The sequence below is a fragment of the Lepisma saccharinum genome, chromosome 3 (genome assembly GCF_977018435.1).
Source record: "Lepisma saccharinum chromosome 3, izLepSacc3.1, whole genome shotgun sequence".
Classification (NCBI taxonomy): domain Eukaryota; kingdom Metazoa; phylum Arthropoda; class Insecta; order Zygentoma; family Lepismatidae; genus Lepisma; species Lepisma saccharinum.
In genome coordinates this window covers 112,677,555-112,690,764 of record NC_139231.1, presented here as the reverse complement: position 1 = coordinate 112,690,764, position 13,210 = coordinate 112,677,555, and the positions used below count along the sequence as shown (strand labels likewise).

The window sequence follows — 13,210 nt, the reverse complement described above, 5'->3', positions numbered from 1 at the left end:
TTTCCACTGAGGTTTGGAACCCTCTGCTTGCAAGAACCATGAGTGCGGACTCATTTTTCAATGCATAAAGCTACTTCTCTCTTCTCTGTAAAGCAAACAACTTAACTTTTGCATATAAGTGAAACAATTGAATCGAACAAAATAAAGTGTCATATTTCCTTACATTATCAATGGGATTTCTGCTTCAGTACAGTATATCCAAGTGAAGTACCGTGAAACTGACAACGTGCAGTTATACCATTAATGCTGACGAAAAGGGTATGTAGGTATTAGAAATTTAACGCAAGGAATTTATAGAATTGCATTGTATAGGTACCTGATTTATCTAACCACACATAAAAACAGGAACACTCTAATAATAAAAGCTTCTGAAAGTTCATATACGAGGGGCATCCTGAAAGAAGCTCCAATGGTGCCTGTACACAGCACTAGTGGTCGTAGAGCGACACACACACATGCAGGCAGGATGAAGTGAGTGGCATATAGCTGTAATCTGGTACAGTTGCAATGCAGCCGCTTTAGGACAGTTCTAGGTTAAAGATTGCAGCTGTCATACAGGCTCCCACCGATTGCGATGTAGCCTACATTGCACGCTCAAAATTTGGCAGACGTCGTGAGTGATAGTATGGTCAGATGATGGTGCAGACAATTCACGGAAGGCCAATCAAATGTGCACAACCCCATACAGCTGAGTACACACGGGCCCTTTGCATCACTTCAGGTGAGAGATCTTGGACCAATCCCTGTACAGCCCTGGCCTTGAATCTACCGACTTTCATCTCTTTGTTTAACTGAAGAGGTTCTGGCAGGGCAAGGATTTGACAGCTACACTGCGGTAGAGATAGTTCCAGTCTTTGCTGTCAGACATATATACCATGGGCATTCAAAATTTAGTGCCATGCTACGACAAATGCCAGAACAATGGTGGGTGATTATGCCGAAAATTAGGATAGGACTCACTGTTACTAATGCAATAAATTACAACTGATATTCTTGTTTTATTTATGCCTAATCGGTAGGGACCTTGATATTTTCTTATTTTTTTATAAAATTGGTGTATTTTCTTATTTTTTATTTTTTACTATACGGTGTTATTTTCCCCAAAATTCATTTTCATTTTAGCGCACTTTCTGGCAAATATCTGAAATTATACCTTCATGGTGTTTTTAAAATAGTGTTTCAAATTGTAAGTCACATGGCTTACGCCTTCTCGTGAGAGTTTGATATCTTGGAAGTTATTTTCCATACCCCTTTTTTAATTTTAAGGTAAGCATTTTAGATAATGGAATTTTCTCTGTATATACTGAAGGGTGCATAATGACCATAAGTGGCGATGCATCCAAAAAATTAAAACCAATCATTCTCACGTGACAGGTACCGATATATTATGGCACCAAAAATTGGCATTATCTTTTTTGACTTGTTAGTGTAATGTTTCCCAAAATTCGCGATTTTGTCTTAGAAAATTTATCTGCCAAATATACCAAAACATAATACTCCATTGTGCTTTTAAACTATTCTTTTAAATTGTAGGTCAAATGGTCTACGGATTTTGGTGACAGTTTGATATGTTGGAACAGATTTTTGAGGAAGTAAAGTGTTCCCCTGCACTTTTCCATGAAGGTGTATAGTAGGGGTGTGGAGTTAGGGCCCCACACGTTCTTGATCACAGCTAAAGGTAGGGGTGATGTGATCAGCACCACGCTCCTGGCTACCTTTATACCTCAAAGTTTCCTCCAGGTACCCACTTGATATGATGCTGGGTGGGTGCCGGAGGAGTTTGAATAGGTGAAAAAGATCCCGGTTCTCCCCTGCAGGGGATCGACCCCGGGTCTCTAACATGGTAGTCAGATGCCCTAACGACTGAGCATTATTTCTCGCTCGACACATGCCGATGGTGCACACTTAGCTTGGTAATTCAAAACACATCTCACGTGACAAATACTTAAGATGTGGCTCCCGTGTGACTGTAATTACACACTCGATCTCCCGTTAGACCCCTGCCACTTTGCTCTGTGATGCAAATGGTTTTGATAGAAGTTGAAAAAATCGTGGGAAATAAATGATTTAATGTGGCTGTCGGAATTATTCCATGTACGTATAACTCTATAGTTTACTCTTGAGTAAAATGTTGGAAAACTTGCATGTTCTATGTACACAAACATGGCCTAGAAAAGACAAGAATGTTGGATTTCATGGAATATTTCATTGTTTTAGGACATTTCTTTAAAAAAAAATCGCTAAAAATGCCAACAATTGGCATTTTATGCCAAATTCGCATTATTTCGATATTTCGAACGGGCGAAAAATGTGTCCAGTCAGCACTGCACATTCCTAAACATAACTTCGCAGCAATTACCATTTTTCACGGTTTTGGCGTTTGCGAAAAATCAATGTCCCTACTAATTGGAAATTACTTTCTGGCCACCCGTCGTATAAATCAGTAGATGGAAAGTTAAAATTTAGCAGAGCTGGCAGAGAAAAGTCAATTCTTGAAGAAAGTGATTTGCTTTTATGATTGAATGATTCGAGTAAATATATTAAAATATTGACGTATTTATTATTAGTATTTTATTTTATAATATTGGACATTAACAATACTCAGTGAGAGATTAATGGCCATCTCTCATGAGTTTAAACAGACAGGACAAAGAGTAGTGTTAATCTCATTGCAATACTAGTGTTGCAGTAAATTTGCAAAATTTTTATAACGTTCACCAATGCAAATTTATGTTTCACTTTTTCGTGATAGTATTCAATATATATCCCATTTGGTTGGATTCTTCTTGATATCTAAGAATAGCGCAATGTCATTGTAACGTATGTTAACTTGTGCGAAACCAGAAATACGTCAGGATGATGAAAGAAAACATTCGTAAACACTGCTACATTAAATAAGGTGAAGTGAGATAGTAGAGTTATAGAATTTCAGCAGCATATTTGCAGTCTAAAGCTTTTCTTGTTTATGCATTCGATTTTTATTGGATGTTGCAGTCCATGCAATTTCTGTCGCATGTAGTAGTGAGATACTTTGCCGGGTGGCAATATTCAACAAATTCAACTTGTATGGCACCCAAGAACATGAAAAATGTTACGTTCTCTTAAGAAATGTCCATTCTTTGAAACAAAAATACTAAAATTCGCACCTTCTTCCCAAATAGCGGGAGAAGAGGGGGCAAACTCCAGATTTTTATGGTTTTTTCATTGAAATTCGGGGGTCGCGCCCCCCAAAGCCCCCTTCCTCGGTTCGGCATTCTGAATTGTACACGGTTCCATGCTATGATGTTTTAGCTGCAAAAAAAACTTATCCGAAGTAGATTGCTCCCATAGTGCCAGAGTAATAACAATTTACCTCCAAAAATGCAAATTACCTATTTTTCGTAAAAAAAATATCACATTTTGGCTTATTATTCAACTTGTATGGCACCCAAGAACATGAAAAATGTTACGGTCTCTTGAGAAATATCCATTCTTTGAATAGAATACTAAAGTTTGCCGCTTCTCCCCAAAATAGTGGGAGAAGAAGGGGCAAACTCCAGATTTTTGTTTTCTTTCATTGAAATTCGGGGGTTGCGCCCCCCAAACCCCTTTTCTCGATCGGCGTTCTGAATTATACACGGTTGCATGCTCTGATGTTTTAGCTGCAAAACAAAACTTATCCGAAGTAGATTGCTCGCATAGTGCCAGAGTACTAACAATTTACCTCCAAAAATGCAAATTACCTATATTTCATAAAAAAATATCACATTTTGGCTTATTATTCAACTTGTATGGCACCCAAGAACATGAAAAATGTTACGTTCTCTTGAGAAATATCCATTCTTTGAAAAGAATACTAAATTTCGCGGCTTCTCCCCAAAATAGTGGGAGAAGAAGGGGCAAAATTAAGATTTTTTTTCCATTGAAATTCGGGGGTCGCGCCCCCAAACCCCCTTTCCTCGGTTCGGCGTTCTGAATTGTACACGGTTGCATGCTCTGATGTTTTAGCTGAAAAACAAAACTTATCCGAAGTAGATTGCTCCCATAGTGCCCGAGTTATAACAATTTTCCTCAAAAAATGCAAAGTACCTATTTTCGTAAAAAAAAATAAAAAATCACATTTTGGCTTATTATTCAACTTGTATGGCATCCATGAACATGAAACATGTTTCATTCTCTTGAGAAATATCCATTCTTTGAATAGAATACTAAAGTTTGCCGCTTCTCCCCAAAATAGTGGGAGAAGAAGGGGCAAACTCCAGATTTTTGTTTTTTTCCATTGAAATTCGGGGGTCGTGCCCAAGCTCCCTTCCTTGGTCCGGCGTTCTGAATTGTACATAGTTACATGCGCTGATGTTTTAGCTGAAAAACAAAAGTTATCCGAAGCATATTGCTCCCATAGTGCCCGAGTTATAACAATTTTCCTGTAAAGAGTGTTCGATTCAGAGAAATAAAGGTAGCCTCGGAAAGGATGGATTTAGTAGAAGACGACAAGCAAGGAAATTGAATATCCGAATCGGAACTTGGAATATTAAAACAATTAATGGAAAAGAAGTGGAAATTGTAGGAGAAATGGAAAAGTATAAACTAGCAGTACTAGGACTAAGTGAAGTAAGGAAGAAAGGCAGTGGTATAATGTGCCTTGAAAGAGGATATGTGCTGAGATATGTTGGAGTAGGTAGAGGAAGAAGAGCTAAGGAGGGAGTTGGAATAATAGTTAATGAGCAAATGGAAGAAAGGGTGGAATCATGGGAACCAGTGAATTCAAGGATAATAGTAGTTAGACTGAAAATGGAAGAAAGAATAACAATAATACAAGTTTATGCCCCGACAAATGATCAGGACATATTGGAGAAAGAAGTTTTTTATACTCAATTACAAAGAGTAGTGAATAAAGAGAATGAAGAGAATAGGAAGGTAATATTGATGGGAGATCTTAATGGTAGAACTGGAAACAATAGGATAAGGTCACATGGTTGTATGGGACCATATGGAGGAGAAAGTGTGACAAATGAAAACGGACAAAGATTAATAGAATTCTGTGTAGAGAACCAATTGCTACAAGGAAACTCCTTTTTCCAGCATAAGAAAATTCATAAAATCACTTATGAAGCTGAGGGAAGGGAGGCAAAGAGTATAATAGACTACATAATTTACGCAAGAGCACTTCGATATGCCTTTATGGATGTAAAGGTAATTCGAGGTGCTGAATTGAGTACTGACCACAGACTGCTAATAGCTATAACAAGATTTAAGAGGAATAATAGAGAAAGAGATAGGAAGTTTGAAAAGATACAAGTAAAGCAGCTGGCTAAGGAAGAGAAGAGAAAACAGTATAAGGAATTAGTAGAAGAAAGGTTGAATGAATTGGAAATAAGAGAAATGGAAATTGACAGTATGTGGGAAAAATTTAAGGAAGTGATACTGTATGCAGCAATTGAAGTATGTGGCAAAGTTAGGGTGAATACAAAAAGGAAAAGAACTAATTGGTGGACGGATGAAGTAAAGAGGAAAGTGAAAGACAAAAAGAAAGCATGGAAGAATTACCTAGAATTAAGATCAGAGGAACATAGGTTAATATATGTGCAAAAAAGAAATGAGAGTAAATTGGCTGTAGAGGAGGCAAAGCAAAAATCATGGGAGAAGTTTGGAAATGATATTGAAGAAAGTTTTGTAGAGCATAGAAAGCAGTTCTGGAATATGGTCAAAAGTCTGAAAGGAAAATGGGGAAAAGCAGCAAGAGCTATAAGAAATAAGGAAAATGTATTAGTCATAGGAAGGGAGAATGTGATGGAGGAATGGAGAAAATACTATGAAGAAAAGTTCAAGGATAGGACAAATGAGCAAGAACAAGATGAGGAGCAGGAACAGGAGGAGGATGAGAGAATAAGAAACAGAGAAGAGGAGGATCATGTAGAAGAAGATATGATGATAACAGAGAATGAAGTGAGAGAAGTAATTAAACGGATACGAATTGGGAAAGCAGCAGGATGGGATGGAATAGCACCAGAACTTATAAAATATGGAGGACCAAGAATGGCTGAAATACTACTGAATATATTGAGGGAAGTATGGAGAACTAAGACTATACCAGAAGAGTGGAAAAGGAACATAATTGTGCCAGTACACAAGAAAGGGAGTAATAAGGAATGTGATAATTATAGAGCAATATGTCTATCATCAGTGGTATATAAGATGTATACGAATATATTGGAAAGGAGGCTGAGAAAAATCATAGAGGGAAAACTTGAAGAGGAACAAGCTGGATTTAGACCTGGGAGACAGACTCAAGATCACATTTTTATATTAAGAACAATGATGGGGAAAATGCTGGACAAAAATAAAAGAATATACTTAGCATTTCTAGATTTGAAAGCGGCATTTGACTCGGTACCTAGAAAATATCTATGGGAGGCATTAGAAAGTAAGGAAGTACCTAAGGAACTTATTAAAGCAATAAGAAGTGTATATAAGGATGTAAAAGGAATAGTAAGAATAGAAGGAAACGAGTCGAAGGAATTTCAAATAGAAAAAGGAATTAAACAGGGAGATAGTCTCAGTCCTTTACTTTTCATTAATGTAATGGATGATATAACTAAAATTTGCAAAAGAAGAACCCCAAGAGTACAAATAGGATATTGGAATATGAGAGTAGTACAACTGCAAGTACTACTATATGCTGATGATATTGTCTTAATTGCTAGTAGTGAAGAGAATTTACAGAGGAGCGTAATAGAATGGGGAGAAGAACTTGCAAGAAAAGGGATGAAGATTAATATTAAGAAAAGTAAAGTTATGCAGGTGGCAAAAGGAGAAAAAGATCATGAAATAGCAATTAGATATGGAAACGAGAACTTGGAAGAAGTAGATGAATATGAATATTTAGGAACCATCATAACAAGTGATGGTAGGTGTGATGAAGAAATCCTAAATAGGAAAAGAAAAGCAAATACAGTATATTATCAGTTCAGTAAAACAATAATGGGAAAGAAAGAAGTGGCAGTAAAGACAAAAATGCAGCTATACAAATCAGTATTGGTCCCTACATTAACATATGGAATGGAAAGTTTACCACTTCAAGATAAACATCTGAGTAAAATTCAGGCTAGTGAAATGAAATACCTGAGAAGAGCTGTTAATAAGACTAGGAGAGATAAAGTGAGGAATGAAAGAATAAGAAGAGAAGTGGAACAGGAGTCGCTAGAGAAAATAATTGAAAAGAGACAGCTAAAGTGGTGGGGACATGTATTCAGAATGAATGAAGACAAAAAGGTAAAGCAAATTCTAGAAGTAAAGGTGCAAGGTAGGAGAGGTAAAGGAAGACCAAGGATAATGTTTGAAGACAGAATGGAAAAGATTGGAAGAGAAAGGAATAAGACAATAAATATGATGAAGAGAATGATGGGAAACAGACAGGAATGGAGGAGATGGATCGAGGCAACCAACCCTACGCTATGATGGCAGAAAGGGACTAGAGGAAGTAAGTAAGTAAGTAAGTAAGAGTGTTCGAACTTGAGGTGTCAAAAAAAAAAAAAAAAGTCAATGAAGAGGAAATTCCCTGACATTTCCCTGACTTTTTTTGACACCTCAAATTCCCTGACTTTTCCCGGTTTTCCAGGTTTTCCAGGTCTGTCGCCACCCTGAGAAATGGTTCTGTCTTGTTTGTCCAGCATTTTGTACACAGCAATTTCAAATTCCCCCCCTGTCATGAAAATGTATGGTGCCCTAAAAATTTAAGATCAAAAAGGGACAAATTCTTCCAAAAGAAACAAAAGAAAAGGGGGGCACACGTATCCTGTTAGCAAGGTGATGTCATGAAAGGATACTGTAAGAACAATATATTAAATTCATGTTATGGGGAATAAAAAATGCAATACATAAGAAGGCTCCTGTTGTCTCTTCGTTTATCACTAGGAGCACTGGTGTAGCCAGTTGCCTGCTGTGAGTGATAGGTTTAAGTTATTGCAATAGCGGGAGCAAAACAATTATGCACTTTCCACACGATCTGAACATCGACAGTGGTCAGACGCACAACATGTTTGGCTCCCGCTACTGCAACAACTTAAACCTATAACTTGCAGCAGATGAACTGGCTACTTCAGCGCTCCTAGTGGTAAGCGAGGAAACAACAGGAACCGGAAGTCAACCCAGCAGTGAAGCAACAAGTTCCCAAGTGGATGGTGGCAGAGCCCACCGAAGTTAATAGAACATTTACAAGTAAGTTTCGTGGAAATAATTTAGTAATTCACTTACGTCTTCTTAATATATTAAAACTAATAGAGTTCATGGTCTGGGCTCCAATTGTCTAGTTGCTTGAGGAAAATGAAAAAGGCATTCAGCACCCTGGGTGGTATCAATTCAAAGAGAAAATAATTTGCCCCTTTGTGACTGTCTTCTACATCCACAAATAACAGTATTTACTTCATTTCTATTGTGTACAAGTTTATAAAATTAACAGGGAACCATTGAGATTTAGAACGCTCTATCAATGTCCATATTTGTTTTAAGTTGTTGATTTAGATTCATTTTTGTTATATGTAAGAAGATTGACTTAAATGTCTTGTGTTAAAAGTCGAACCTGAGTTTGTATCGGATTCTTGAAGATGAAATAATAGTTTAAGGAAAATAAATTGAGCTCTTTTAATTCTTGCAATGCAAGTTATATAATAAGCTATTATGGAAACCCAGTTGAGCGATGAGGACATGAAATTAAATTTTTCAATTGAGTTCATTCTACGCGTACTGTGGTAGATATCATAAAAACAAGTAACTTTTCCCTATAAAGTTTACCTCGAAAGCTCTTAGTTTCTGCGCTATAAGGGCTTAAAATCTATCCTGTATATATGCAACCCAACACAGCAAACGCTTGCTCTGACATAACTACCAGGGGCACGTGGCAGGGTTGCCACTAGCGTTCCTCGCTAAGAGAAATCACTTGAAAACAACAACTTGGGAGTCTTGCCTGAGCAAAATCCAAAATATTAATGATACTTGAGATGTTGTAAGAAGCATTGACAATATTTATAAACTGACCAAGACAAAATGGGCACACTGAAATTCAAGATTACTCATTCTGAAATATCTCCATGATTGATTGATTGACTTGGTTTATTTTAATTCGCTTTTCTGCCACCTTTGACTAATCGCGAAGATGAAGATGATATGATGAAATAACAAATGATGCCAATGTCTAAACCAGGATTGAAACACGGGACACCTGGCGCCGTAGCGAGCTGTGCTATCTACGTCACCACGGAGTGTTGTTGTTCTTGAGTTGGGGTTTTAAGTCCACTTTATGCACAGTAAGGCTAATCGGGACTGGACCTACAGTTTAAAGTGGGATCCGAACCACTTGTACCTCCACCGGGTATTGAACCTGGGACTCCTTGATTACAAGGCTCACCACGGAGTGTTTCGTGTATCATGCAATATCAACAATTGCAAGGGACACGTAAGGTAGGGGAAATCCACGAACGAACAAATGTAAATAATACACAAATGTGCAATACGAGTCCCTTTACAGTTCGGCCCTTGATATAAGTATGCATTTCTTGGCTTTGGTCTTTAATAAGCACTAGTTTTAATCTGTGAATTTAAAACGACATTTTTCATTAAATTGAAAGACGGCCCCCTGTGGCGGAGTGGTTAGAACAACGTGCTACTTTGCCAGGGGTCTTGGATTCGAATCCCGGCTTGGGTATGGATGTTTGTGAGTATCCATTCATCAATTTCATCATATCATCACTCATCCCCATCTTCGCAAATTAGCCAAAAGTAGCACAAAAGTGAAGTAAAATAAAGCAAATCAATCATTAAATTAAAAGATCCTTGAAATTACTTCCTTATGAGACGAACACGATTAGCAATAACGCTAGCACAGATAGGAATAATTTTCAAATAAATTGTAATAACATTACAGTATGCGTGTTCGAAACGAGGCAGGAAACACATCATGTATACATTTGTTCGTTCGTGGATTTTCCCTACCTTACGTTTTTCTTGCAATTGTTGATATTGCATGATACACGAAACACTCCGTGGTGATGTGGTTAGCACAGCTCGCTACGGTGCCAGGTGTCTCGGGTTTAAATCCTGGTCTAGACATTGGTGTAATTTGTTATTTCATCATATCATCCTCGCGATTAGCCAAAGGTGGCAGAAAAGCGAATTAAAATAAACCAAATCAATCATGCAAATATTTTAGAATGAGTAATCTTGAATTTCAGTCTGCCCAGTATTTTTCTTGATCAGTTTATAAATACTGTCAATGCTTCTTACAACATCTCAAGTATTATTAATGTTTTGGATTTTGCTCAGGCAACACTCCCAAGTTGTTGCTTTCAAGTGATCTCCCTTAGCGAGGAACGGTAGTGGCAACCCTGCCACATGCCCCTAGTAGTTATGTCAGAGCAATTATTGGCTGTGTTGGGTTGCATAAGTATAGGATAGATTTTAAGCACTTATAGCGCAGAAACTAAGCGCTCTCGAGGTAAACTTTATAGGGAAATGTTACTTGTTTTTAGTATATCTACCAGCACCCAAGCGTTGTTGAAAGACTTTTGCGACACCCTGTGTATATATATGTGTGTGTGTAATTCTTGATCTCATGTTGACATATAAGGGCCTAGAGCAGAGTTTCCAAAACTTTTTCGTTTCACAGCACCCTTAGTGTTTCAAGATTTTTCAGTGGCGCCCAAGTCAGAATGAAGGCCTATCTAACACTTGCAACTCTTAGTTAGTGTGGTTAGGTTGCTTGCTTTAAGTTAAAAAGTAAACACATATTTCAAATTCAGAAATATGTGTAGACTAACAAAAGTGTCATGTTAGTGGAACATTTCGCTGGACAGCATGGTGCTGCGGTGCACACTTTCAGAATCACTGGCCTAGAGGGTGATTCAAAGGCATGTTCCAATCCAAGCGGACATTGTCCATATTGAATTCAACTAGCAATATTTAAATGGAAAGGGTGTGATGTGATATATTTTCTCACACCTGGAAAGTGACACATTTGTTACAATCATGCAGTCTTAACTTTTACCTGAATAAATATAGGTTGAAGAAACCTTCACCACTGCATTTCTCGTGAAATACTAGCCTGATCTGATTCAGGTCTAACTGCCATGCGGGAAACCCGGGGTGGGTGATCTAAGTTCGGAATTTTTCCGGCTTTGTCCTGGAAGAAAGCGGCTCCAAAGCCTACCGAGCCTCAAATCAATTGGTGTCCCGGGGGGGGGGGGGGGTAAATGCGACTGCAGCATGGTGCTGATCACATCACCTCCAAGATGGCAGACATCGAAAAATGTGATATGTGGGGCCCACATACCCTAAATGTGCCATGGTGCTACGAGGTATATACACAGGGAATTAGTTTCTGTACCCTTGAGTAACTACGTTTATTTATTAGGTAACAGTTCGTTATATCGGAGACACTTTTCTTCAAATTTACAGGAGAAACTACTTATTGAAATCAGTTTCTGTAGCATTGTCGAAGTTCTTCGAGGTATTTTCTTTCGCGGAAACTGAAAACTAGAATGCTGCAGAACAAGAAATAATCACTTTTTATGTAAGGAACTTACATTTTCTGTAAAGCAACATCATTGTGCTGTTGTTTCCATTATGTACCTGCAGATGGCGCGAGCATTGAAAGTCACGCGGTCTCGCCAGTGTTTCCAAACGTGCTTTTCTTTACAATTTTTTTTAAACTATGCTTACCTAACCTAACCTTGCCGGAAATGGTCCGTGGGGCTATCGTGAATGATTTTTGGGGCTATCCGTGAATGGTTCGTGGGGCTATTGTGAATAATTTTGGGGCTATCCATCAATGGTTCGTGATGACATAATGAACACAAAAGTAGGCATTTTTCGGTTAAGAAGGTTGAAACACTGCATACCCACTCCAAATCGACAAAACACAAGCACGACGCGCGATTATCCACAGTTGTGCGCACCATATTGTATGTTCCACAACAGAAGAAAGGAAGCAAAAGAATTACTCAATGTGAAAATTCGATGTTATTTTCGTGTAAAAAGCATAATGGCACCTTCAACTATGTTCCGCAATACACAATTCGTAAGTACGAACCATGAGAAACACAAAATATCTGATTGTAATGTCTCTTCGATATATCGAACTGTTACCAATTTTTATATAAACATATACGAACCCTCTATGTCAATGGCTGAGGGCCCCCTTAAGGCTCACTTGTCTCCGGGGCCCCCTGCACTGCGGGGTTCTGCGGCTTGTAGATCCGGCACTGGGCATAGAACATTAACATTCTCGTTGGATGACATGCATATCATAACGATTACAGACGAAATTTGAGCCGAGTTTGTTCTTACAAATGACTTCCCAATTCAAGTTCCCATGAATTTTGCAATGGCCTACTTTCAACATTGAAAAAACCTGGCCTAGACTAAATATATTCCGATTGAAATGTCCAACTGTCCATGTTGAATTTAACCTAACTTTCCAAACAATTATTTGCGAGTACGAACCTTTTTTATTATTATTTGTTGTTAATTTGGTAGTGAAAATGCGAAGTTAAAGCAATATCCTGGTGTCCGCTTAGACAAAGATTAATAAATATACGATCATCTTACAAAGTTGACAAAAATACACCTCCGAATAAATTACATTTTCTTGCGTCGTATCCATTATTTTTCCAAGGGGTAAACACTATTACGTTGCTGCCAGAACAACTTGCAAAGATGTATCTAGCATATAATAATATATTAAGTTCATAAAATAACAAAGCTATAATAATACATTAGCAACGTCACATGTAAAGTGTTCTTACCTTGGTAGCTTACATCAAGCTCCCGCATTCGTGATAACTGCCTCTGCAAATCATCGGGTAGATTTTCTACACAGTCCAAGTAATTCTCCACGTAAGTAGCAGAATATAAAGCTTCAACAGCTGCTTGATTCAGCATAGCGTCCTTTAATCTAACCCCTGTATCCAGTTTGGTCAGAACTCAAAATTGATGACAACGACGTCAATTCTTCATTTATGATTAAATGTATGTCTAATAATAATCGGGCATATCCTTACAAAGGTTTAATTATTCATACTTACTTTCTATGAAAGTGAAATATCTTAACCTTACATATATATAGAACATAACTGATGTTCTATAAATTTGTACTTGTACTACCAACACCCATTAACACCCATCGACACTTTCCTATTTGTTGTTTTTGCTATTCGTGACCTCTGGTGACAGAAATTAC

General features: G+C 37.8%; 1 protein-coding gene across 1 annotated transcript in view; it reads right to left on the bottom strand.

Annotated features, from left to right (window-relative positions):
• Positions 1-13,210, bottom strand: part of LOC145985965 (inhibitor of growth protein 2) — a 32,773-nt gene extending 19,563 nt beyond the window's left edge. Inside the window, exon 1 of the mRNA XM_083120113.1 lies at positions 12,777-13,210. Coding sequence (XP_082976239.1) covers positions 12,777-12,912 — 136 coding nt within the window. The 5' untranslated portion in view covers positions 12,913-13,210. The remainder of the gene's footprint in view (positions 1-12,776) is intronic.